Below are 27,406 nucleotides of genomic sequence, written 5' to 3' on the forward strand. Positions count from 1 at the left end.
TTTTATGACAAGGTTTTACTATATAAACTGTTTTTTATGAAACTCTGAGTGAGAAGATCGCGTGTGTTCGTTGATGTTTGTTGCACTCCCTGTTTTAGACAATTGAAAAGAAAACAGATTTACTTAGCCAACTTCCTGAGTCGGTCTGATTTTTGATGTTTGAGTATATTCTCCATCCCCATCTATCCGAATATTGCTACCTCGTCTTAAAGGGCCTAGTGTTGGGTACACTAGTTCACATGGTAGCAGTGAGATGATGGTTAAAGACACATAGACCTAGTAAACTTTAGAGTCCTGGAAATATTGGATGTCCTCCACCATTTAGCTGGAGGAACGTAAAGCTCCCTGTGGATTGAGGTCACTAGTAAAAAAAAACGTGCAAGTACGGGTGGGAAGGTTCCCTCTTTTTCTGGTGATTTCTACAGGAAGCTGAGTGAACCGAAGGCTGAAGCGGCTGGCTTAGGCGATGATGTTCCATTGGGTCAGGAGCTGAAAACGCAAATGGTACGTAGATTGAGAGAGATGGCAAACAATGAAGAAGCACTGAGTGGGGAAAGTGATAACATGAAAAGAGTCAGAGGGTTGGTGGGGTATTAGTTTTTGGTTTAAGGACGAAGAGCGTCATAGTTGAGGACTACCTCGTCTTAAAGGGCCTAGTGTTCGGTACACGGGTTCACTACCTTTTTGTTACCCGGACCTTCTCAGCCTGTCGGCGTCGCCTCTGGTCATGCTGCCGGTGGTCGTAGATCTGCTCACTAGAGAAGGAGGCGCAATCCTGCATCATGACCCAAGATCTCTGAACCCGAGGGCTCGGCTCCTGCAGCCCTATCGTTTGGAGGATACGAGTTGTCAGCGGACTGCAGGGAGGTCTGTGCCGAGGCCAAAGCGTTGTCGACTCATAAGTGCTAAAGTCACAAGTGGAAGCGTTTCGCTATGTGGTGCCGGTCGCAGATAATCACCCCTGCAAGGGTCACGGCCCTGCATATTCTTCCATACTTGTTGTCCTTGGCCAAGGCGGGACTGGCGCACGCCTCCATCAAGGTGCATCTGGCGGCTATCTCTCACTAGACCAGGTCTCCAGGAAGATCTTCTCTTTGGTCACACTGTCTCATCCAGTAGTTAAAGGGATGTTTAGATATTTCCCACCGGTGACGGCCCCTGCCCTGGCGTGGGAACTCAACATGATGCTGAAGAGACTTGTGGTGGGCCCCCTTTGAGGCCATGCATCAGGCATCTCTTGTTCCTCTCGTTGAAAACGGCTTTCCTGGTGGCCATCACCTCTGCCAGGAGGGTGGGGGAGATCCAGACCCTCTTTCCACGAAGCGAGGGTGCAGCTGCGGACGCACCCCTCCTTCATGCCGAAGGTTCTGTCGGAATTGCACTTCAAGAAGCCTTTAGTGTTACCTGTTTTTTCGAAGCCTTTGTCGCCAGCTGAACGGGCATTGCACTTGCTGGACGTTGCTTAGGCTCTAAAATTCAACGTGACGTGCACAAAGAGCTTTCAGAAGACTTCTCAACTGTTCATGTGAACCATGGAAAGGCCTTGCCCAAGGCTTCCATCTCATGGTGGCTTTCCGGCTGCATAACACACTGCCATTGTTTGGTGAACTGACCGCTGTCAGAGAGCCTGCTCCACCAGAGCGATCGCTGCGACAATGGCATTGATGTCTGGTATGCTGCTACTTGGAGGTCCAAGCACACCTTAACAAAGTTCTAATGCGTCAACAGGGATTCCAGGGAGGAGTCTAGAGACGGCCAATCAGTGCTACACAACCTGTTCGCTTATTTTATCCTGTTGAGCCTTGCCACCTCCTGTGGTTGTGTAATGTTGTACTGCTATGTATTTGTTATTCATGAGCATGTGAATCCATGCCAGACCCCATGTTGCAAAAGGAACAAGTTACTTACCTGTAACTATTGTTCTCCAGCATGCATCTGGCATGGATTCATGTGCGAACCCTCCCTCCGAACCCTCTGCGGCTCTTCATGGTCATAATGCCACTTTACATGCTTACCAAATCTGAAGGGGCTTAGGGAGAGGGCTGTCATTGGATGGGGGCAGTATGACCCAGAGGGCAGTGATTGGTTTGAAGGAGAAATACAGTTTGTAAGTGAAAGTTTTCTCTTTTCCTGGGAATTCCCGGCCTGACGACTGGAAATATTCATGAGCATGTGAATCCATGCCAGACTAATGCTTAGACATTTGCCACCAGGAAACCACCAGAACACGCTGCCAACACATGTCCTACCTTCCTGCGTTCCCACCGATGTCCCGACAAAAACAGTACCTCACGTGTGGGTGCACCTACCTGGGCGCAAAGGGAAAAGGCTTAAACCACTGGTATCCCAAAGAGTTTCGGGAGAGCACATTTTTCAGGATTTTGCTCTTGTGGACAACCTACAGATTTGGTCCTGGGGTGTCACAGCCACCAAGGAAAACTGGGAACCCATGCATTTCTGAAAAGACACCCGTGGGAATACACAGAGGTCTGACTTGTGCAAAACACCCTAGAATTGATTACCCACAAGGCCCGGCAAAGTCAAAACATTTGGGGGGGAAAAAACGAATTTTGTGGGTGCACCTACCTGGGCAGAAAGCAAAGTGTTGACCGTCCACAAGCCCTGCGCCGGATCCAGGGTGCCCCGGCAGGGTCCCCATCCCTTCCCAGAGGGAAATTCTGTAACCAACCCAGCGTGAGCTCCAGGATGGTGGGTGGTGATGTCCCAGGCCTTGGACATCCGACTCCCATGTGGATCGACCATCCCCAAGCCCATCCTGGAGCTGTGGCTTGGCTGCGTTACTGAATTTCCCTTGGGGAAGGGGACCCTGCCAGGGCACCATAGGGACAGTAGCTGCACTTTGGGATGGTCGCCCCACATGGGGATACAGCCGCCCAAGGCCAAGGATATTACCCCCGACCATCCTGGAGTTCTGGCTGGCCAGTTACAGCTTTTCCCCACCAGGGAGCCTCGGTAGTGTGCCAATATCTCCCTGGTGGGAAAAGCTGTAACACAGCCCAATCAGAGCTCCAGGATGGTGGGGGTGATGTCCCTGCCCTTGGGCATTCGTTTCCCACATGGGTCTACCGTCCCCAAGCCAAGCGGTGTTTCCAGCGGTGGTTCCAGGGAGGCTCGGCATATTCCCTGTCCTTCCCGGAGGGAGAAGCTGTAACGCAGGCAGAGCTTGAGGATAGGCGGGGGTAATGTCCCTGGACTTGGGCGGCTGTCTCCCATATAGGGCGACCATCCCCAAGTGCAGCGGCTGATATACTTTCACGAGAGTGGTCGCCTCCTATGCAGCATACCAGACCAGAATTGCTTACACTACGCTGTTAGCTAGTTATGACTGCCACAAATGGGATGATCTGGAACGCCAAATTGAAGCCATCCCAGAGCCACTAAAAACTGAATTCATGAACACCATCTCAGAGGGCAAGTGGATCTCGAACTGCATCCTTAAGAATAACCTTGATGTGGCAGATAATGCAGGGCGCATCATAGCGGAAGGGAACACTCATCTAGCGCCATGCTTGACTTGGACAGTCGGGGTGCAAGCTAGAGACGCAAGCGACAATCTTAAACATGCCAGTGGATTCAAATGTGTTATTCGGTAAAGCCGTAGAAGACTCCCTCAAGAGTGCCAAGGAGGTGCAAGACACTCTTAAATCCCTTGGGTAGTTGACAAGCCCGATTTCCAACGCGGCTCTCCAAAGTCTAGGAGATTTCGGGGCCAGGGACAATACAAGACCCCTTTTTTAATTATACACAAGGACAAGGTTGGCCTCCGCACACATTCTAGGTTCTCACCTAAGTTCATTTGAAAGTTCATGTAAACCAGTCCATAGAACTTCCTTCCTTCTTTCAAAATCCATCAAACTCAACAGAAAGAAGCCTCCATACATTTGATGTACGGAGGGCAGCCTTGTACTATGTGAACAAAACCTCTAAGGAAAACAGACTAACTCTTTGTTTCCACAGCGCCTGGTTGAGGGAGCAATCGCATATCAAAGAACGCCATCTCCAGATGGATAGTCCAATGCATACAGCTCTGCTATTCCCTATACAAGAAAGTTCTACCTTTCAAACCAAGGGCACACTCTACCAGAGGTTCAGGAGCTACCTTAGTTTCGACGTATTCCACATCTGACAGGTAATGACCGCAGCTGTGCTGAGGTCAGGTATGTGGAATACGTCGGAGGAACATCCCATCGAAAGAACGTTACCAGATATGGTAAGTAACTTGTTCTTTCATTGCAAACGTCCCTCTAGGCACCATCTGCAAAGCTGCTACATGGAGTTCCATCCATACATTCACACAGCATTATTGCATTGACACACACTAAAGCAGATTCACAGGTGGGACAAGTGGTCCTAAAACATCGGTTTGCTGCTGTACCTTCTAACTTTCCACCTCCTTCTCCAGATACTGCTCGCTGATCAATGCAGATCTGCAAGCTACAGGAGGGATACATTACTCACCGTAATCGTATTTCGAGGGGATTGGGTCCTCCGACGTATTCCATATCTGACATGTAATCACCACAGCTGTGCTGCTTCGGAAACTTTTTTCGGCGTCTGCGTCCTGCGTGGATGACGTCGATGCGCCGTCGTCGAGGACCTCCTCCGACATCCGACGTCATCCGATGTGATAAGTAGGACGCAAGACGCCCGTAGCCTCAGTTCCGTTTTTTCCGCGAACGTGTTGCTTCGTGTTTCTCGGTTTAAAAGCCTCGACTCTTTGGAGTTCTGTTCTTCTCGGTTCTTCGAACCTGTTCGTTTGGTGAAAATCCTTCAGAAGATGTCTTCTACTTCGTCTTCGACCCCGCGTCCGGGTTTCAAGAAGTGCGGGGAGTGTGGGTCCAAGATGTCGGTGACGGACTCACACGACGCCTGCCTCTGGTGCCTCGGGGAGGCCCACGACACGGATGACTGTATCGACTGCCAGTCGCTCACGTCCAAAGCCTTACGCGAACGTAAGAAGTTGTTGTCGGTAGGTCGGGTGTCCAAGCCCCGGAAGTCGAAGTCTGCGGGGCTTTCGACGGATGATTCGAGGGGTGACTCTCCGCGTCATCATCGGAAATCTCGTGGGTCTCCTTCTAGGAGTCGGTCTCGCCACTCCTCAGCCTCTTCGAGGCATTCTCGGAAGCGCCGACACCCGTCGTCTTCCAGGTCCTCTTCGGAGGACTCTGCCCGGCACGTCGCTTACCCCTCCAGCCGTGCGACGCCGGAGGAATGGGCTTCCTTTGGGAAGAAGATGCTGGCGATTCTTGAGTCGCAGGGTACTCAGCCGTCCGCGCCCCCGAGTGGGGTCGGTCGTGTGAGGTCGAGAGACACCGCTCACAAGAGTGGTCGGCACGAGTCACGGGAGAGGTCCCGTTCGGACAAGGGGACTCGTTCTCGACGTACCCGTTCCAGGTCCCGGTCCTCGACGCGTTCGAGACCGTGTGCACCTGTGAGGTCTTCGAAGAAGGCATCGACGTCTGCGGCGTCGAGGGCGTCGACAGGCTTTCTCGAGGCTCTGGCTCCGAGGAAGTCGTCGATGCCGTCGACGCTCAGGTCGTCGAGGGACACGCTCGTGGCTCCTGCCTCGAGGGCTGTGTCGACGCCGCCGATTCTGGAGGCGCTGCATCTGACGTCGACGCCGATTTCCTCGACGCCGATCCTCTCGGCGCCGATGCCGGTTCTCTCGACGATGGCGCCGATTCGCTCGACGCCATCGACGCCTTTCGTGTCGGAGGTACCCCGTGGCACGGGTGGACCCCCTGGGAAGGCTCTGGTTAAGAGCAAGCACTCTAGGGTGCCTTCTTTTCGCCACCTGGACTATATTTCAGAGGCGGATGAGGATTCTGATGGCCTGGCTCCTAGTCAGGTTCCGGATGAAATTGTCTCGGGCCATAGTCAGTTTGACGAGTTGAGACAGTCACTGCATGATGCCAGTGGACTGGACACCTCTCCGGAGGTGGAGTTTTGTAGGCCTGAGCCTGGCTCTCATGCTGATTCCTCGTACCGGCGCCTTATGGCTAGGGTTTCTGAGTACTTGGGATGGTCTGCTCCCCCAGGGGAGTTTGTGCAGGATGATCTGACGGACATCCTTGATGTTGGTCCCCCAACTGACCCGGTTCTGCCGTTCCATATGGCTTTACAGAGAAGGGTGGCGGCGGCTTGTACTGCTCCGGAGAGTCTCCCGGCGGTGGGCAGATCCTTGTCGCGAAAATACCGTCCAGCCAGTGGCGACCCCTGCTACTTGACCAGGCACCCCACTCCGGAGAGTTTGGTGGTGCAGGCGGCCACGGCCCCGGCAAAGCAGGCGTCGTACCCTACCATACCTCCTGATAGGGACGACAAACGTTTTGATGGCTGGGCGAAGAAAGTGTTTTCTTCTGGTGGTATGGCGCTTCAGGCGGCCAACTCCATTTGTGCCTTGTCGCGTTTCACGCACACTCTGTGGAACTGTGTTGCGTTAGCGGCTGAACATATTCCCGAAGGGGACGAACGGGATGGTTTCCTTGCTATGGTCCAGGATGGTAAGGATGCCATGTGTGAGTCCGTACAGTCGGGTTTGAACTTAGCTGAATGCGTCAGTAGGTCCATGGCGGCGAGCACCGTGATACGCAGGTTTGCGTGGTTGCGGAAGTCGGGGTTTGCTCCGGATGTGCAGTCCCGGCTCCTCAACATGCCCTTTGACGGTGAGCACCTTTTTGGCAGCAAGGCTGACGAGAGCCTTGAGAGGTTTCAGACCTCGAAAGCTGCAGCGAAGTCGTTGGGCGCTGCAGTTCGCCAACCTCTGCCTTTTCGTCCTAGGGAACAGCAGTGGAGGGGTGGTTCCTTTCGCTATTACTCGTCCTTCAGTAAAGCGAGAGGAGCTGGCAGTCAAAGAGGCCAACGCAGGGGTACCAGAGGTGGACGACAGGGTACCCGTGGTGCCAAGGCCGCTCGGGCAGTTGCCTCTTTGCCCTCAGGTAACGCTGCAGCCGCTCCCACTCAGTCATGAGGCCATGTCCCATGGTTCGCCGGTTGGGGGAAGGCTGGCGCAGCATCTTGTAGAGTGGCAAGCCATTACTTCAGATGTGTGGGTTCTGGAGATCATAACCCACGGCTACTGTCTTCCCTTTCGGCACAGGCCTCACGACAGTCCACCGGGGAACCTCTCTTTGCGGTGTCCGGATCCGCTCCTTGCGCAGGAAATTCAAGCCCTGCTGGAGAAAGGCGCCATAGAACTGGTGCCTGTAGCGGAGAGGAACAAGGGATGGTATTCCCCTTATTTTTTGATTTCCAAGAAAGACGAGGGATTGAGACCCATCATGGACTTGCGCGGTTTGAACAAACTCCTCAGGAAGGACAAGTTCAAGATGGTTACTCTCTCTCAAGTCCTCCAGGCCCTTCAGCTTCAGGACTGGTTGGTGTCACTCGACCTCAAGGATGCTTACTTCCATGTGCCGATCCATCCCAAGCACAAGAAGTACCTGAGGTTCGCGGTTGGCGACTCGCACTTTCAGTTTCGGGTCCTGCCGTTCGGATTGACCTCCGCCCCGAGGGTTTTCACCAAGCTCATGGTGGTGGTGGCAGCGCATCTCAGGCAAGGGGGGATTCACGTCTACCCCTACCTGGACGATTGGTTGATCAGGGGGAGCTCCCCCGAGCAAGTCCTGGATCATCTATCGGTCACCTGTCGCTCCCTTCACAGGCTGGGCTTCTCCCTCAATTTAAAGAAGTCCCATTTGACGCCAACACAGCGGCTCCAGTACATCGGAGCAGTGCTCGACACTTCCCTGGGGCTGTGTTTTCCTCCCCAGGTGAGGGCTCTTCACATTCAGCAGATGGTGCACAAGTTTCAGCATGCCCAGACGCTCCCAGCGTTCGAGTTCTTGAGGTTGCTCGGCCTCATGGCATCCTGCATTCTTCTGGTGCCAGAGGCTCGCCTGCGGATGAGATCTTTGCAGTGGGCACTCAAGACGCAATGGTCGCAGTCCTCCGGCAGGATGTCGGACTCGATTCAGGTGCCGTCCTCGGTCGCCCGGGACCTTCTGTGGTGGGCCGTCGAAGGCAACTCTATGAAGGGGGCTCCATTTTGGCTTCCCTGGCCGGAGGTGACGATCGTGACGGATGCATCCCTCACGGGATGGGGAGCTCATGCCAACGGGCTGACAGTCAGCGGTCGTTGGTCTCCGTCGGAGTCCAGACTCCATATCAATCTGTTGGAGCTGAGGGCCGTCAGGCTAGCCCTGAAGGCTTTTCTGCTGTCTGTGCGAGGGAAGAATGTCCTGATCCTGACGGGCAACACAGTGGCCATGCACTACCACAACAAAAAGGGGGGGGGGCAGGTCACTTCCTCTGTGCAGGGAGGCGATGCAGCTCGAGTTCTGGGCCATCCAGCAGGAAGTTTCGATCTCGGCAGTTCATCTGGCTGGAGCCGAAAACGTGACGGCGGTCGCTCTGAGCAGGCAGAGCGCGATCTCTCACGAGTGGGAGTTTGCTCAGGAGATTCTCCTGGAGATCTTCGCCCTTTAGGGGACCCCTCAAGTAGATCTCTTCGCCTCCAGTATCAACCGGAAGTGCGAAAGGTTTTGCTCGCGGGAATTTCCTCCAAAAGGAGCCTTAGGAGACGCGTTCGTGGTGGAGTGATCATTCCCGCTGCTGTACGCGTTTCCTCCAGTCCCCGTCATCCCGCAAGTGCTGCGGAGGTTACGGAAGTTTGGTTCCCGGATGATCCTCATTGCTCCGGCGTGGGCTCGGAGGACGTGGTACTCGGACCTTCTCGACTTGTCCATCTGCCCTCCACGTCGTCTTCCCTACCGAGACGCGAGACGATCTGCTCTCACGGGAGGGGGGTCAGGTTCTCCATCCAGAGGTCAGATCCCTCAACCTTCACGCTTGGCTTCTGAGAGGTTGAGGTATAAGGTTTGGGACCTCCCTGAAGACGTGATGGAGGTGTTGCTTTCGGCCCGAAGGCCAGCAACAAAGTCTCTGTACCGTTGCCGTTGGCGTAAGTTCTGCGACTGGTGCAGAGTTCAGAATGTGGATCCTTTTGCATGTGACATCCCCATGGTTCTGTCCTTTTTTACTTTCTTTGGCCCACAGGGGCTTGCAAGTGGGTACCATTAAAGGTTACCTGGCGGCGCTGTCCATCTTTAAGCGCTCGTCTGAAGAGTGTTCTTACTTTAAAATCCCTTTAATTTCACAGTTTCTGAAAGGGCTCACTAATGCGTTCCCTTCGGTCACCTTTCCTGGTGCCTGGTTGGGATTTAAACCTTGTTCTTAGGTTTCTTATGGGTGCTCCGTTTGAGCCTTTACATTCTTGCCCTTTGAGGCTGTTAACTCTGAAAACTGTGTTTTTAGTTGCGGTTACTTCCGCTCGCAGAGTGAGTGAGTTACAGGCACTTTCAGTTAAGCCTCCCTTCACTGTATTTCACAAGGACAGGGTTGTCCTTCGTGTTCGTCCTTCTTTTTTTCCAAAGGTAGTGTCAGAATTTCATTTGGCCCAGAAGGTTGTTCTTCCGGCATTCTATCCTCCTCCGCATCCTGGTAAGGAAGAGGAGAGGCTCCATAGGCTTGATCCTAGGAGAGCTTTAAGCTTTTATGTTTCACGCATGTCCCGGGTCAGAGTGGACGATCAACTCTTTATTGGTTACGCTGGGAAGCGTTTGGGGCAAGCTGTGACGAAACAGACTTTGTCTCGCTGGATTATTTTAGCCATCTCGGAGTGTTACCGTTTGGCGGGTAAGGACCCGCTGGCTTGCGGGCCCATTCTACCAGGGGTGTGGCTGCATCTACTGCACTGCAGAGGGGTGTTCCTATTCGCAACATCTGTGATGCAGCCACCTGGGCTTCAGTACATACATTTGTACGTCACTATTCCCTCGATTCCATCCGAGGGCAGGATCTGGCCTTTGGCAAGGCGGTCCTTTGCTCTGCTATTTGATTGGCTATTCTAAATTTTGATTCTAAATTCTTTCCCTCCTCCTTGCTCTGGTACTGCTTTGGGAGTCTGTCATAGATATGGAATACGTCTGAGGACCCAATCCCCTCGAAGAACAAGTTACTTTCTTACCTGGTAACGTTCTTTCGATGGGATGGTCCGACGACGTATTCCATATCGCTCCCGCCCTGCCTTCCCCGCTGCAGAATTTCTTTTGCGATTGCAGCTTACGTTCCGCAAGGCTTTGTGTCTGACTGGCAGTTGACTTATGTGTCACGTTCTGGGGGAAAAAACTACAACTGAGGCTACGTGCGTCCTACTTATCACATCGGATGACGTCGGATGTCGGAGGAGGTCCTCGACGACGGCGCATCGACGTCATCGACGCAGACGCCGAAAAAAGTTTCCGAAGCAGCACAGCTGTGGTGATTACATGTCATAGATATGGAATACGTCGTCGGACCATCCCATCGAAAGAACGTTACCAGGTAAGAAAGTAACTTGTTCTTCTGGTGCTTGTATCTGCTTAGATTTACATGCGCCCACCCTTCCCCCCATACTGGAGTAGGAGGTGCACAGATGTTTTTGGCATTTTCAGAGTGTCGTCATTGTGAGGTAAAATTCACCATTATCAGACACTCATCTATACAGGTGTATTATGAGCGCCTAGACCTGTCCTTTTGTCCTCCATGGAGGCACCCTTTAAAAGGGGATGGTGGTGAATCATTTGTGGCAGGAATGGGGTCAATTTCCTTCCACGGAGGGGAATTTGAGCCTTTCTTCTTTTAAAAATGAGAGATGAATTTGGGACCTTTCTGAATATGTTTCTAATGTGATAGTGCAAAGGTTATGCCCAACACAAAGTGGATGGATGCCTGTATGTGCAATGTATTCGTTTTTACTGCTCTGCTTACCAAATTAGCCTATGCTTGTCAAGATTGTATTGTCTAGAAGGATGGGTAACTAGACTGACGTCTAGAGGTGAAAAGGGAAATGTAGAAGAACTGGGAGGTGCCGGGGGGAGTTAACCGAGCAGAGGGAACACGTTTGGCTATGGCTTTTGCTGTTATGGTTGGCCTGAAACTGCTGCAATACAGGTACTTAAGGGTAATCCACTCCTATATCTGTATGTAAGAGAATACCGGAGCAGAGGCGGGTTACTTTGTATATCTTAGTCCTGCAGTTTCTGGTAGTGCGAGTTAACTCCTTTTTTGCCAAAACCCTTTTGTATTCTTGTGACCTGCACCTCTTCATGATGTTGACCGAGCCTCCTTTTTGGAGCCTGGCCTATATTGTCCCTCTAGGCTATTCACTATGAAGTTCTGATGGGTGTTACATAAGAATGTTTCCAATAAGCTACAGGCCCCATCTGGAGGCCCTCCTTTCCTGTTTTCTATGCAAAAGAGGTCGATGAGATTGAGGCTTTGTTTCTTCTGACAATGGTCTGTATTTCACCTTGAGGAATAGTTTTGGTGATCTTCCCATAACTGCATCCTTCAGTTGTCTGTCAAGAATTAGTGTGTGCTGGTCTGACAAGGGCCTCAGGCCTAATCTGCTAATGTTTGGCAGCTACATCAATTTTGATGAGTGGTGTCTCCTTTCTGGGCATGTCAGGATGCATAGTTATTCCATGGATTGATGCTTGGACTTTTTGACAGGGGTGAAGGGTGACATTTTGGATAGTGAGTTTTTTCGTGTAGCGTGCAGTTCCTTAAAATCTATTGTAGACCATCCAGTATTGTTCCTGCTTTGGAAGTCTTTCAAAGATGAGGAATCTTAGTTGGAAATCTATCAAGTGGGACAAATTACTTATGATTTGTAGTGTTGTTTCTATTGGTTATGGTCCAACGCACACATTCCTCATCACACTTGCACCTAGCCCCCAGCTGATTCGAATACTGTGATTACATGAATCCTATGAGGTGCTCTTTTCTTTGTATTCTACTATTGCATCATGTGCAACTCCATATATATATATATATCCAGTTAGCTCACCTCCAGAACCGGAGGCTTCCATGATTGAGCACCTTATAGGACCACCCACTTCTGAAATAAATCTTCTCTTCACCTCAAGCTATTTCACAAGATGTGTAATCTGTGGGAAGAATATTGTATTCATTAGAGAGAATATGCTCTATATAATGAAATATGACTTGGGCCCAGTCTTTCACGGGCAATGTTAAGTTGTGTTTTCAGAGGTTGTGTTCCAAGTCCTAATTCTTTTCTTGTTTCAATGTATAGGCTCTTCCACTCCCCAAAACTGTTGAAACATTTGTACATCCATTAGTTGTGTAGGCACTTTTCTTTTTTTTCTGTTGATTGTATTGCTTATTTTTCAGGAAATACGAACTTTAAAGGAAGATCCTCATACCTGGTGGACTGAGTATTGTAAAGATGTCGACAATGTGTCTTGTCATGCTCGCCAAGCTGCAGTATTTCAGCTGCTTCAAGGTATGGACTACAAAACTGTTTTACAAGTAAATGAACAACATTAACAGTGGTGACAGTTTCTGCACAGAGCAATTACGCGCTTAGCTCTGAAACCATAGAGTTTACAGTGCTGGCATAGAAGGTGATTAGAATTGCTTATATTTTAATTTGTCTGCTTAAGCAGGTAAAAAATTCAGAAAACATTTGGCCTTTTTCCAAGTTTTGTTTATGATTCCAAAATGTGCAGTGACCTGCACAAAAACGGTCTCAATGCAACATATAACAGTAATTTACATGCTTGGCAGTGTTAGTACAATCAAAACAGACAAATGATCAGACCATGTTCATAGTATTTATTTTCAGAGTTCAAACCATTAAGTTGCTAGAGATTAACCATCTATCAATACATGTTGAGATGGATTTTCAGAATCGGCCAGGTGTACAGATTGAGAGAGACCACCCTATTCTGATGAAGTGGAATAAAACGCGTCTGGCCAAACGCTGGGTAGTGTGGTTGAGAAAGCTCAAACAAGTTTGCCTAGTGCACTCATTTTAGTTTAAATGAGGTGGAAGTATTAAGATACTTAGCGGGGTGCAGGGGAGAATATCAACCCTGACACTGGGTTGTACCAAATTATGTGAAAACAGCAGGTGTCCACAACCTTTGCACACCCTTGTAGTTGAAAACACAACCAAACACAACATTACTCTCCAGCATATATGTTCAAAATATAGATTCCAATTTAGCCTTTAAGACTCTACCCTGTTCTGCTTATACCACACATTGTATCGCTTCAAAAGTAAACATTGTGACGTCACGACGTTGACACGCATTGACGTCATTACGCTATATAAAGAGCAGAACGGCCATTTTTGTTCAGTTGCCGTTCGTATGAATTTCAACATAGGATACATGCACAAAGACGTCCCTTCTTGAGGTAAGCTAAGTTAGAACTTTATACTCACCACATAGAATTATCCTATAGGATTTCGGTAACTGATAAAAATAGCCCCTGATAAACCTCTTTCCGCTTTATAGGGCCCACGTTTTCATTGATTGTGCTGCTAAGATCCACCACAGGAGCGTAGAGCTTTAACAAAGCGGGAGATTACCCAAAAACCTGACTACGACCTACTGATCAGGTAATCACCTATACCCTTTCTCTAATGGACATGTTTGAGAATGCAAACATGGTTGCAGTTATTTTACATCTTTACTTCTCATAACGATAGGGACTTACAACCCCCTTTTTTAAATATTTTTCTAAATATTTTTTTAGGATTGACAAAGATATACTGATCAAGATGGAATTTGTATCTCCAATTGAGACCACACTAAGAAATGAACAGGTGATTATACATTAAGAAAAATCCAATCATGACAGACAGGGATTATGATGTATCATTATGATTAAAATAACAATATACTTCCTACTGTCGATACAGATAAATTGAAGAGAAAACACGTCTAGTAGACATCTTCTGAAGAAGGGGTTCTATTCGCCACGAAACGCGTAAAGCATAATGTACCTTGAAAACTTTGACTCTGCCTACTAAGACGCATTGGATTAGGAGTTCCAATCAAGTACAAATTGTCTACTATAAGTCATTTGAACTGTATATGTTAATGTTTGGTTGTCGGGACTATGAAAAATAGTTACTATGAATACCATATACTGTAAAAATCAGTTTACTTTAGGTTTTATAGGTTGATTATAAACTGGTACAAATTGTACGTTGAATTATTATTTGTCTAAACTAACCCCATTTGGGGCACACAATTCATGGATGACGAAATCATCCCTTTATAAAGTTTTATTTTTGAAATTACACAAGAGAATTTGTTTGTGTTTTCAACTACAAGGGTGTGCAAGGGACGGAGTGTTCCACAAAGGTTGTGGACACCTGCTGTTTTCACATAGTGTGGTTGAGAAGCCAGGAATGGATTTAGGAAGGCATGAGTTGTGAAGGGATCAGTTAAGCACACGCAGCATTCTTAATAATACAAGTTAGGCAGTATGTTTAGAAATATTTATTTAGGCCTTAAAACAATACTCTTATAAATGAGAAACCACAGGTATGTAGCACACTAAAACATTCACTACTACCATATACACATTCACCGTGATGTACTCTGCTAGGAGTACTAACACTTGGATACAGTTACAATACTCTCAATACTGTGTGTTTAGCAAAGCAAGTGAATAAAGAAAATCGAACCAGTTAAAGAATTGTTACTTTGTGAACTCATAGGTTTAAAATAAAGAAGTAGCAAAAACCAAACCATATTTTTAACGCATTGTTCCATTGTCTAAATCTTGTTTTTATTATTTAATAGGTATTTTTAATGCTTTGATTTATTTTTAATAATTTGTTTTAATTTGTGTAAAATGCATTTGTACAATGTTAATGGTTGAGTGGATTTTGTTTAAACTGCTTTTATGTTTTGTTTTTTTTCACTTATTTTTTATTTAACATTTTACAACAGGCAAAAACCAATAGCAGTGATTATTTAACACAAACCAGGAAAAATGCCCCCCCAACCCCAACCCCTCCCCCCTTGAGGAGACAGAAAACCGAAAAACAGGAACCATTAAGATTTTAAAAAACAAATAGGCTGACGTCTTGGGTTCACAACTGAACAAGCCATACTAGTGATTTAGGCTGCCGTAACAGGAGTGAGTACACCCCGTTGCTCCTTGGGCAAGAGTTTCAAAGTCTCATTGAACCACAGTCCTCGTGCAAGAGCACCACTGTCCAGTCCTGCAGGAAAGCACCCATAGAATCGTGTACCAGGGCTGTTAGCTTCTCATAAGTGAAAATAACACAGAGCTTAGTCAGCCAATCTGCTTTGGATGGGGCTTCTCTGCTTCTCCACTTCTGTGCCAGGGCTAACCTCCCCGATCTAAGCATAGCCTGAACCACCCTAGGGTAGACACTCGACTCCAAGGCCAGGGAGGGGAACCCAAACAGGGTGTCCATGGAACACAGGGGAATCGTAAGGCCCACTATATCTTTAATCCAGCTCAAGAGCTCCGACCAAAAGATCTGAATAACCGGGCACTCCCACCACAAATGGTACCAAGAGCCCCTCTGGCCACACTCCCTGGGACAGAAGGGAGGAACCGCTAAACATTCTGGACACTCTCTCGGGGGGGGAGGGGGGTGTGTATGTGCCAGGTGTGAAGGATTTTAAAGTTGTGCTCCATGGCAGCCGTGTAAAGGGAGCCAGACAGTATCACCCCAAAGAGTCTGGACCAGGCGTCCCCGTCTAAGCATTTACCCCATTTCTCCTACCAGAACCTCTTAAAACCCTGTCTAATCAAGTTGAGCTAAGATTAAGATTTTATACAATTTGGCGAGAGAACCTCTTCTTGAGGTGGCCTCCACCAGCCATCTTTCAAGGGGTTTGAGAGGGCGCGCCAGATCCACCCCCCACTTGGGGTCGGTCAGGATACCCTTCACGCAGAGAAAGTCGAAAATGGATATCGGGTGGTACCCCATGAATTCCGCTAGGGAGAGGTAGTCAATAAAGGTGCCATTCTGGAACAACTGAGTGACCCGTTCCAGACCCATATCGGACCATTTCTGGGTATCTCTGAAACCTCTCCTCCCCAGATCTAAAGGAGGACCCCATAGAGAAGAGAGAGGGGATGGCCAGGAAGAGAGGTGAATGTTGGTTCTATCTTGCCTCCATAGGGTCCACAGGACTTGCAACTTCGGGTGAGTTCGTACCCATCTGGGATTTCCCTCGACGGGGCCCACAGGAAATCTCTTACCTTCCTAGGGTGGGGTATGGGTAGCTTCTATATACGACCAATACGTCTGCATGTCCTCCTTCATATGCTCCAACATAACACTTAACTGTGCCGCCTTATAGTATAAGCAGAAGTCCGGTAGCCCAAAGCCCCCATGGGACTTTGGAAGGGATAGGGTGGCAAACTTAACTCTTGGCTTTTTCCCGTTCCACACAAAGCGCAATGCCATGGACTGGAGGGCCCTGAAAAACGAATCTGGTACTATCGTAGGAAGGGCAGAGAAAAGGTACAAGATATGGGCAGAATGTTCATCTTCAGGGAGACCATGCGCCCAAACCACGATGGCGTCATCGGGGCCCAGCGATGCAGGTCCGCACGTATTTTGGAGAGGACCGGGGGAAAATTAAACTCAAAAATGCTATTCAAGTCCCTCTGGAGCAGGACACCCAGGTAGTGCGTATCCACCCGCTCGACTCTAATACCACTCACCATGTCCAACCCTTCAATGAGGCCGTCGAGCGGCCCCATCGGCATGAGAGATGATTTTGACAAATTAATTTTTTGGCCCGAGAAGGCCCCAAACTATTGGATCAAGCTCAAGAGAGCCGGGAGAGAATGGTCTAGGTTGGGTATATAGACCAAAATGTCATCCGCGAATAAGGCTAGCTTAAAGTCTAGGTCGCCACAGCTAATCCCAGTGATCTGGGGGTGGTATTTTATAGCTATAACTAGGGGCTCCAAAGCGAGAGCATATATAAGAGAGGAGACAAAGGGCAGCCCTGGCGGGTACCTCGAGAGAAAGGGGAAAGATGGACAAGAGCGTGTCGTTAACAGACACCCTGGTGGAAGGGCCATTGTACATAGCATAAATCCACCCGCAGAACTTTAACCCTAATCCCATCTTCCTCAAAACTTTTCCCATATAAGACCACTCTACTCGGTCAAAGGCTTTTTCAGAATCCAACGACAACATGTAGGCCTGAACACTTTTACTGCCCACTTCGTGCATCAGACCAAGGGTTTTCCCAATATTATCGGAGCCCTGCCTCCCGGGAATAAACCTTACTTCTCCAGCATGGGGTCTGGCATGGATTCACATGCTCATGAATATTCCCTGTCGTCAGGCTGGGAATCCTCGGTAAAGAAAAAAATCAGTATCAGTTTCGTTTCTGATCTGCCTTTCTTAGTAGTAACCAATCGCTGATCTCTGGGTCATACTGCCCCCAGCCAATGACTGCCCTCTACCCAAGCCCCTCCCCTGGCAGCCATCCTCAGATTTTTAACGCAAGTTCAAGTGTAGGGAGTCATCGTGTTTTTGCTCTCGAGCTTTTACTGCGTTTTCACGCTTTTTCAGGAGAATTTTCTAATTTTTTCGGTTAATCGAGCCTCAAGCTCCACCGTTTCTACTTCCGATAACGAGGACCCGTTTCGGAATTCTTCTACGCCCCTCAAGGGTGAAGTTTTCGTCGAGTTATGCTTCTTGGAAGATTCCGGAAGATCTGTGGCCTACCTCAACGGACATGGCCCAGGACAAGGCCCAGGACAAGGGTAGCTTGACGCCCGGATCCAAGCTGTTTAGGAGCTGCCCAGGATACGGATTGCAAAATGTTTTCAAAGAGGACGAGCATTCAAGATGTCTCTACTGCCTTCATGAGGACAAGACGCACGTGGAGGAGGACTGTGCGTTCTGCAAGAACCTGTCAGAACAGACCAAGCAAGATCGTCATTCCCGCCTCGCCACCTGGCTAGAGAAGGGCACAGCAGGTGAGAAGGCGAAGAAAAAGTGAGCGGTCTTCTAAGTCCTGTGAGGGCGCCCCGGCGACGGGGGCCCAACAGAAGGCCAAGCACCGTGAGTCCGTGGGCACCGGGAGTGCCGAAAGGTCGGGCTCCTCGGCTGCCAGGCAGTGTGCGACTTCCCTGGCATGATCAACCACGAGCCAGCGCTCTGGTTCGGGGAAGAGGAAGTCCGAGAACCCGGGTAAGCTTCTGGAGAGGCCCCGGGTTGATCTCGACGGGAGCCGAGGGGGGGAGCGAGGCGATGGCCCTCCCCCCAAAGCAAAGGCCCAGGACGCACCTAAAGTGGTGAGGGCCTTGATCCACCCGGCAAAGGCCTCTATCGAGGTTGTCGCAGCGGCCCTGGCAAAGCCGGCAGAGGCTACGCCAGAGGAGGCGGCCTCGGGGCCCAGAGTTTCCCTGCCGCCGCGGAAGGAATCCTCTTTCCAGACCATCGTTAAGACCCCCGTGAAGACCCCGGCGGAAGAAGAGGGGGGTGGGGGCAGTGGCCATTACGGACTCTGATTCAGCCTCCGAGGAGGATCCGGTGGAAACCGTGAAAGGCCTCAACGAGAGGTTCGAGAAGGTTTGATCCCAGGGGGAGGTTCCCGCTGATGTGATCGAAGATAGCGACGATGGCGACGACGAGGGCCCAGTGGAGCAGCCATCCCCTCCGTCGCAGCCATTACCCGAGCCCCAGGATAGCTCGGCGGCCATTTTGTTGGCGATCCAATCCTTATGTTCTGAGATAAGGACGAGGTTACCACGGACCCCGACGGAGGATCCAGAACCAGGCCCGTCGGGAAGCCATCCGAACAAGCGGAGGAGAGTCCACCCCGCCCTTCGTACTCATGAGGCCTGTGGACCCCTCGTCCCCCTCGCCGGACCCCTGGGTGGATACGGCGACGGATACGGCGACGGACGGCGGCGGCGATGACACAACGGACATCCCGTCATCACCCCTCAGGCCTCTCCGTCCGACAAAATTGGCTCTTTTCACGCCATGATAGCCAGGGCATCCGAGCTCTTCCAGCTCTGCCCTGAGGAATAGAAAAAGGAAGGTTTTCTTTACCAACGACGAGAGGCCAAGAGAAAGACGGTCCTCGCGGTGCCGTTGCTCGACGACATCTGGGACGAAGGGCTGGCTATCCTCAAGAACCCTTCCACGACACCCGCCAAGAGGGACAGGTACGAGAAGAAGTACTGGGTCCCCGATACCGTCCCCTTGTGTCTCAGGGCCCAGCCCATGCCGGACTCTGTCGTCTCGGCAGCGGGTGCGGCGGCTTCAACTTCCACTTCCCCGCCGGACAGCGAGGGCAAGAAGTTGGACTCCATGGGACGACGAGTCCTTTTGTCGGCAGCGACGACGATTAAGGCGGCCAATGCCTTAGCGATTGTGGCCCGTTACGACAGGGAGCTTTGGTTCAAGATAGCTCCTCTGCTAGACTTCCTGCCGGACGACAAGAGGGTGGAGGCCCTACAGATTCTGCAGAAAGGAGAGGTGGCGTCGGATCACGCCATAACGGTGGCAACAGACATTGCCGATACCGGATTTCGCCAACTGGGCAACAGGGTTTGCCTCAGACGACGAGGATGGCTCAAGGCAACAGACTTTCGCCAGGATGTCCGGACCAAAGTGTTGGACATGCCGTTCGACGGCAACAACCTGTTTGGAAAGACGGTGGATGAGTCCCTCCAGGCCATCAAGACAGACATGGAAACAGCCCGCGCCCTAGGAGTCCTTCAGCTACGGCAGCCCTTTCGGAGCTCTGGAGGCAGACAGGGAGCCTCCAAGGGATCCAGCGGCGGCTCTTCTACTTACTGCCAGGCGGCCCGCTCCTCGTCCCAGGAGGCCTACAGAGGCCGCGGCAAGCAAGGAGGGTCTCGCCACCGTCGGCAAGGAGGCCAAGGCGGCAACTTCCAAGCAGGACTGAACCGGCCGTACCGTTGAAGCACCCAGATGGGAGGCATGCTGACAAAGTTCATCAGCGTGTGGAAGTCCATCTCCACCGACCGTTGGGTGCTGGACACCCTGGCCCGCGGACACTCGCTGGAATTTCAAAAGAAGTGTCTTCGCATTCCTCCCGTGGCCAGGAAGGAGAATCACGTCCCTCAACTGCTGTTGGCAGTAAGGGCGATGCTCAAGAAGGGTGCCATCGAGCTTGTCCCCAAGAGGCTCCGGGGCTCCGGAGTGTACTCAAGATACTCCCTAGTCAGAAAGAAGACAGGCGGTTGGCGCCCCATCCTGGACCTGCGTAGGTTGAACAAGTACATCAAGGCACAGAAATTCAGGATGGTCACCGTCCAGCACGTGCTGGGACAGCTGGAGGATGGCGACTTCCTATCGTCACTGGACCTGAGGATGCTTACTTCCACATCCCCATTCTAAAAGGACACAAAGTTCCTCAGATTCGTAGTCCAGGGGCGTCACTACCAATTCAGAGCCCTGCCGTTCGGAAAAAAGTCGTCACCCAGGGTGTTCACCAAGTGCCTCGCACCTGTGGTGGCGCGGCTGCGCCTGCAAGGGATCCACGTCTACCCCTACCTGGACGACTGGCTATTCCGTGCAAGGTCAAGAGAACTCACCGTCGAACACACAGCGAGGACCGTCCGTCTGCTCATGGAGCTGGGATTCGCCATCAACTACCCCAAATCCCATCTGGTCCCGTCGCAGGTGGCACTGTTTCTGGGAGCGAAGCTCGATACAGTGAAGCGATTGGCATCTCCGTCGGAAGAAAGGACGAAGGCCATTTTGGGCAAAGTGCAACGCCTATAAGCCACGGATGTGGCCAGAGTGAGGTCCATCAAGTCCATCCTCGGGATGATGTCCTCATGCATCTACCTTGTGCCCCTTTGCAGACTTCGGATGCGTCCGCTACAAGAGTTCCTCGACACCCGCTGGATTCAAGCGGTGGGCAGCTTCGAAGACAGGAACCTGCTCGGCGAGGAGTTCCATCGGGCGATTCTATGATGGGGTGCCCGTGCGCACCTCGCGGCAGGCGTGGACTTTCAGGCCCTGGCGTATCAGGAGACGGTAACGACGAACGCCTCCCTGGAGGGATAGGGGGCCCACACCGGAGATCTCCACGCAAGAGGCTTCTGGCTCCCAGAGGAGAGGTCTCTTCACATCAACATCCTGGAGCTACGAGCCGTGTTTTGGGCACTCAAATCGTTCCTTCCGTCCCTCAAGGACAAAGTGGTGAGGATCTTCACCGACAACACCACCACGATGTTCTGCATCCGGAAGCAGGGAGTCACCAGATCCCCAGCCTTATCCAAGGAGGCTCAGGATCTGTGGCACTGGGCCGTCGCCCAGGGGATGTTTCTGGTTCCCTTCCACCTGGCAGGAATAAAACACCATTGCCGACTCACTCAGCAGGGAGCTGCGCTCGTGCCGCGAGTGGGAACTACGCCAGGACCAGGTGAATCGGCTCTTTCAATGGTGGGGCAAACCCCAGATCGACCTGTTCTCGACGGCGACGAACTCCAAGTGCCAGAGGTTCGCCAGCAGGTTCGCACAACCGAGGAGTTACTTACCTGTAACTATTGTTCTCCAGCATGGGTCTGGCATGGATTCACATGCGAACCCTCCCTCCTCTCTGCGGCTCTTCACTTGGTCATACTGCCACGTCACGTGCTACCAAATCTGAGGATGGCTGCCAGGGGAGGGGCTTGGGTAGAGGGCAGTCATTGGCTGGGGGCAGTATGACCCAGAGATCAGTGATTGGTTACTACTAAGAAAGACAGATCAGAAACGAAACTGATACTGATTTTTCTCTTTACCGAGGATTCCCGGCCTGACGACGGGGAATATTCATGAGCATGTGAATCCATGCCAGACCCATGCTGGAGAACAACAGTTCCAGGTAAGTAACTTGTTCCTTGGTCACCATGGATAAGCAAGGGGAGATGTTGGGCCAGTCTATTTGTGAGAAGTTTTGCAAGAATCTTTACATCAGTGTTTAACAGTGAAATAGGCCGATAGGACTGGCAGTTCATTGGAACCTTCCCCTCTTTTGGAATAACTACTATGTGGGCCGAAAGCATGGATTGGGGGAGCTTCCCTGAGTTAAGAACCACGTTAAATAATTTGGATAGGAAGGGGGCAAGAATAGAGCCGAAGGACTTGTAAAAGAGAACAGTGAAGCCATCATCCCCTGGGATAGTCCCCCCCCCCCCCCCCTTCATGAAGCCGATAGTATCCAGCACCTCTTGGGGTGTAATGGGGCTCTCTAACAGTTCTGCCCAATCTAGGGGGTGGTAAGGGATCGGGAGAGAGTCAAGAAACTGGTCGGCCTCTGGACCCCCGTCTACATTCTCAGATGGATAGAGGCATTCATAGAAAGTTCGGAATTGTTCAGCAATACCCGGGTCGTCGAGGCATTTCCCACCCTCTGGAAGGCGCATCGCATCAACCCTCCTACTGCTCCTAAGTTCTTGTAATCTCCAAGCCAACATTTTATCTGCCTTCTCCCCCTTCTCCATGTACCATTGCTTCAGGAGAGACAATTTTCTCTCGGTCTGCCCGACCATAAGAGTGGCTAGCTTTGCCTTAAGCTGTTGGAATTCAGTCCAATAACCTGGAGACATCTGGGATCGAGTCTTACCCTCTGGTCGTAACTCGTGAAATCTATCTCTTGAGAGACTTTTTCTCCCTAGTTCTGAGTCGCTTCCTTGCTGCTCCCAGCCCAATCAAAACTCCCCGGATTGTTGCCTTAAAGGCCTCCCAAACTGGCGCTTCCCCAACTTTCCCATTCTCGTTAAGCTCAAAGTATTCCCTGATACTCACGAGGAGGGTCTGGGCAGACTGTCTTTCAACAAGAGGTCGTTGCACGTCCATCTAGAGGACGCAGGGCGACCCGCGGAGATACCCACCTGGACACGGACTAGGTCATGGTCTGACCAGGGGATGAAATCCACCCCTAACCCCGTGATGCACTCAAGCAGGGCTTTATCTAGCAAAAAATAATCAATCCTCAAAGGATGAGTGCTGCTTGGAGAAAAAAGCAAAGAGTGGGTTTTGGTTGTGACAAATGGAATGAGTCCACCAGACCAAGCATCTCATTTGTTGCATGAAAAGATGCGGCCATTTTCCTCTGGGTGTGGCGGTCCATACCAGGGTGAAGAGACTTCCTATTGAGCTCGGGATGAAGAACCATGTTAAAATCCCCCCTGCCCCCCCACACCAAGAGAAGCCCCTCCGCAAAACCCATAATCTGTGTTTTAGTGTCTTCCCAAAAGAGATCCTGGGCTTCATTAGGTGCATAAATGGACACTAGGGTTACTTTCCTCCCTCTGATCTCTCCCTTCACCATCACATATCGGCCGTTCTGATCCGCCCGATGGGCCCTAGCACAGAAGTGGGCCTTGCGGGAGACCAATATCGCTACCCCTCTTCTCTTGGTCTGGGCCGAGGCCCGGAAAACTTCCTGGATAGTTCTGGATCTGAGGGCCATCTCCCTACCCCTTGCCCAGTGAGTTTCCTGCAAAAATAAGAAGTGCAACTTCAATCTATTGAACTCCTTCATCACCAAGGATATTTTATTGGGAGAATTCAGCCCCTGAACATTTAGCAAACCCAGGGTCAGTGAAAGGAGAAAGTCAGCCATTAGGTAGACGGAGATAACTGCAGGGCCCCAATTCTGTACTCGGAGCCCGCTTTTCACTGAAGTTCCCACTAGGAATGGTTCTCTGCGAATGCAGACTCCTCAACGATAATTGCAAACAATGGTGACCGCGACAAAACAAACAGTTGTAAACTTTCCTAAACTGTAAACACCCCCTCAACTCCCCAACCCCCCTTTTCCCGAACGCCTGGACTATCTGCGACATCGATACTGCCGCTCGACCAGGCCACCATCGATCGCCTCCACCAAGGCGATTAACCACTGAAAAAGCTGACGAGATTCCGAGACCCCTCCCCCTCCTTGAAAAACAGGCACTACCAGATCTTTCTTTCCCAACCACATATTTCTCTACCACACCCCTGCACGAAAAGGACCATTAGTTTGAACGTAGCCCTCAAGAGAACAAACCACCGACCGGGGTACCCCCCCTACAATCAAGGGAGAGCTTTCCAGTCCAAACCTTGATCTCAATCGGTTCAAATCTGAGCCGCGAGGCCCCAGGACCAAATCACGGCGCTGGTTGTTCGGGAGAAGGTGGCACCACTTTTCTAAATGTTCTGTACCCTCGGACCAGGCGCCTCTCCCCAGTCTTGTTAACATTTCGAAGCTCCAACATGGTTTTCCCTCTTTTCGGTTCTCTATCTCCTGAGGTGGGGTCGCCCAGGAGCTCCCGAGACACCCTCTGATTATCGTCCTCCGTAACCAGGGAATACTTGTAGCCTTCCACTTCGAACGAAAGGGAAAATGGATGACCCCACCTGTATCTCTCACCCCTGGATTGGAGCCATTTCGTTAAAGGAATACATAGCCGCCTGTGCGCCAGAGTGAGGGCTGACGGATCCTGATAGATAGCGACTTTGGAGCCCTCCCAGTCAACAGGCCCTTTCTTCCGGGTGAGCTCCAGGATCTTATCCTTCTCAGAGTAGTAGTGAAATTTTGCCAGGATCGATCGGGGTCTACCCTGTGGAGCTCCCGCCGTATGGGCCCTGTCAAATTTTTGGCTCGTTAGTGTTCCCCTCGTCAAAGAGTTTACCTACCACTGCATTTATTATCTTAGTCACATCCGCCGGCTTCTCCCCTTCTCTCACCGGGACCCCCAAGAACCTCAGGTTACAGCGCCGCTCTCTTTTCTAAGTCATCCAGTTTGAGGGTGACCTTCTCCTCTCTCCTCTCTAATTCCGAGAGACGCATATCAAATTGAGTCTCAAGGAGATCAACCGAGTTTTGGTTGGCTTCCAGGGCTTGAACTCTGTTCTCCACAGCATCCACCTTTTTGTCCAATGAGTCTAGTCTCTTGCCAATGTCAGCCCTGAATCCTCTGATCGCCTCCAACAGAGCCGCCATGGCTCTACTCATTGATTGGGTATTCATGTTTTCCGAGTGACTTGTAACAGACATGGTGTGGTTACCCCAGACGACGTTGGCAAGTGACAAAACCTTTCCAGAGCTCTCGCCCAGTCCATCGGGAGGGGGAGGGAGAGAACACAGTGGCACCCCCAAAGACCTCAAAAGAACCAAGGAAGGAAACTGCGGAGCAACAACTGCTGAGAAGCAGGGATCCCAGAGCGAAGATGAAAACCCAAGAGCCTGCCAGCGCCTGGGGACTCCGAAACCCTTGGGACAGCAGCCAACCCGACAAGGGCTCCAAGGTTCCCCAATCTCCTCCTGGAATACAATCTAGGGTCAAGGGGCCTGGACCGGGGGGGGGGGGGGGGGGAAGGTCAGAGAGCAGGGCGGGTGGTTGTTTTAACCATATGCTGTAGTGGGCAGGGGGGAGTCTCTGGAGCGAGACCATGGCTAACCCGGGCCGAGGGGAAGGCAATCGCAAGCAGTTGAATCACAATGGGACAGCAGCTGAATATCCAGAGCCAATGAAGATGGCCCGCACAGGGGTGCACCCAAGCCCCCACGAAGACCCCCGGGGTTCCCCAATGTCAGCACAGTGTGTTCAAGTCAGAAACCTGCCTTCGGCTTTCTCCCAATGCAGACAGGGCCAGCTCCCACCATCCCCCAACCAGGACCGCCACAAGCTGATGCCAGTCTGTGGGGGTCGGTTCGGGAAGCCAAGGTATCAGGGGGGATCCCAGATGCACAGCTCACAGTACTTCAAGGGGGCCAGACAGGAAAGACTCTCCCTATTTCAGCATGGCAGCCCCCCGGGGCACCCCCAAAGGAGACCGGCCCCACCAGGGACCGGTACTAACCCGCTAGGGATTCGCCCCACTCCCGCCAACACCAACCTGAACTTTGGGGGAGCGAGCGCCTGCTCCTCGGCCCCGCGCCCGCATCAGCCAGGTGCCAAGCAGATGATCCAGAGTCTCACCAGTCCAGGCGGGTCCTCCTGCTTCTGCGGTTTTCGTCGGGGCCTCACCTCGGGTCGCCTCCTCAGACCCGAGACCCCTGGGCCTCCGCCTCCTGTCCTGTGCAGCCGCTCCTCAAGGGCTGCGATGGCTCAGGCAGCAATGCAGCTGCGGGACTCCGCAAGGAGGCGGGGCTCACTCACGATGAGGTCCGCTTCAGCCCCTCTCTCGCTCGCAGCGCCAAACTTCTCCACGGCCGCTGGGGAGATCTGACCGGGCCGCCCTCCACACTGTCCCTTCGGGCAAAGACAGTCGCGGCCTGGTGCGCAGGGACCCCTCCCCCACCTGGGTCTAGCACCAACTGTTGTGGCTCCTCTGGGGGGAACCGGGCCTCCAGCAGCTTCCCCGCAGGCACGGCAAAGTTGGTTCTCTGGCCCCTCACCTCCGCCGACCCGCGGATTTTCGCACAACTGGTGCCTGAGCGGTCTGCAGCACCGCTCGGGGGGGCAGGTCACCTCAACTGGAGGCTTAGGGGGGGCTCAGATGCTTATTTAACCGCCCCAGGGAGGAGAACAGCAGAGGTGCTTCAGCACATCTCGGCGCCCCCTGCTTTTATGGTTTTTGAATAACCTAAATAAAGCAATCAATCACTCATACAAAACCTTCTAAATAAGGTACTAACCTTAAAAAGTCCTTCCCTCACTAGAAAATTAGGGGCCTTGTGCCCTTATCGTCCGGAGGGTAGGGGTCTTTTTAGGCAGTTGAACGAATGCTGGATTAAGCCAACCAGTGGTTGCAAGTGTCCCAACAGTTAATGCAAGTTAGAGGAATGTGTTTAATAGAACCTCTACCAATCCAACCACCTATGGAGACTCAGGGGTGGATGCAAGGCCAGAACACCATTGTTCAAGGTTATGTAAGGAGGAGATGGGGCTAGGCCATTATGCCCATACAACCCTCTGGAAATGGGTGGGGCCAAAACAGGTAAGTTTACTCACCCCCTGTACTCCGATTCACTCGGACTACTGTGGAAATTCCTGAAATCACTGGGCCTGCTGTATTAACGCATAGGTTCTGTTGGAGAAACTCCAGGGGTCGCAGAGATCACTTCAGGAGTCTGGTTTTTGGGCCTGGCTAGTTCAGTTCTATGCTCCGATGGACTGGATTCTGGACAACTGGACTTACCAGGACACAGACCCACTTCAAGGCCACCACTATGTCCATTACCTTGGAGGACTCTTAGGACGTGATGCAGACGGCAACCATGATGGCCACTTGAACAAAATGGCAGAAGACAACCCTGGTGGCGAGAACAAAGAAACTGGTCTTGCAAGGCCCCTGTTCATGTTGGAAAGCTTCAACTTCAGGTACATTATTCTTCTATAAGCTGAGGATCTGTAGAGTCCCAAGGCTGAACCCGGACACTGCAAACATTGTGGCGAAGTAGCCTAAGACGATGTCTGGCTAGCCCACAGGATCGTTCTGGGACTGTTATGAACGCTTCCAGCAGCTGGATGCTCAAGCTGAGGTACAGACTGGTTGGTTTCCACCATTCCAGGGTGGGTCAAAGAAATGATAAAGTTCTTCTTGAGATATGCAGAG

General features: G+C 51.4%; 1 protein-coding gene across 1 annotated transcript in view; it reads left to right on the top strand.

The window, feature by feature from the left end:
• POP1 (POP1 homolog, ribonuclease P/MRP subunit) overlaps window positions 1-27,406 on the top strand; it is a 1,381,968-nt gene that overhangs the window by 781,301 nt on the left and 573,261 nt on the right. Inside the window, exon 10 of the mRNA XM_069621412.1 lies at window positions 12,256-12,367. Within this exon, the coding sequence (XP_069477513.1) occupies window positions 12,256-12,367 (112 nt within the window). The remainder of the gene's footprint in view (window positions 1-12,255; window positions 12,368-27,406) is intronic.

The sequence above is a fragment of the Ambystoma mexicanum genome, chromosome 5q (genome assembly GCF_040938575.1).
Source record: "Ambystoma mexicanum isolate Mex_15411 chromosome 5q, UKY_AmexF1_1, whole genome shotgun sequence".
Classification (NCBI taxonomy): Eukaryota; Metazoa; Chordata; class Amphibia; order Caudata; family Ambystomatidae; genus Ambystoma; species Ambystoma mexicanum.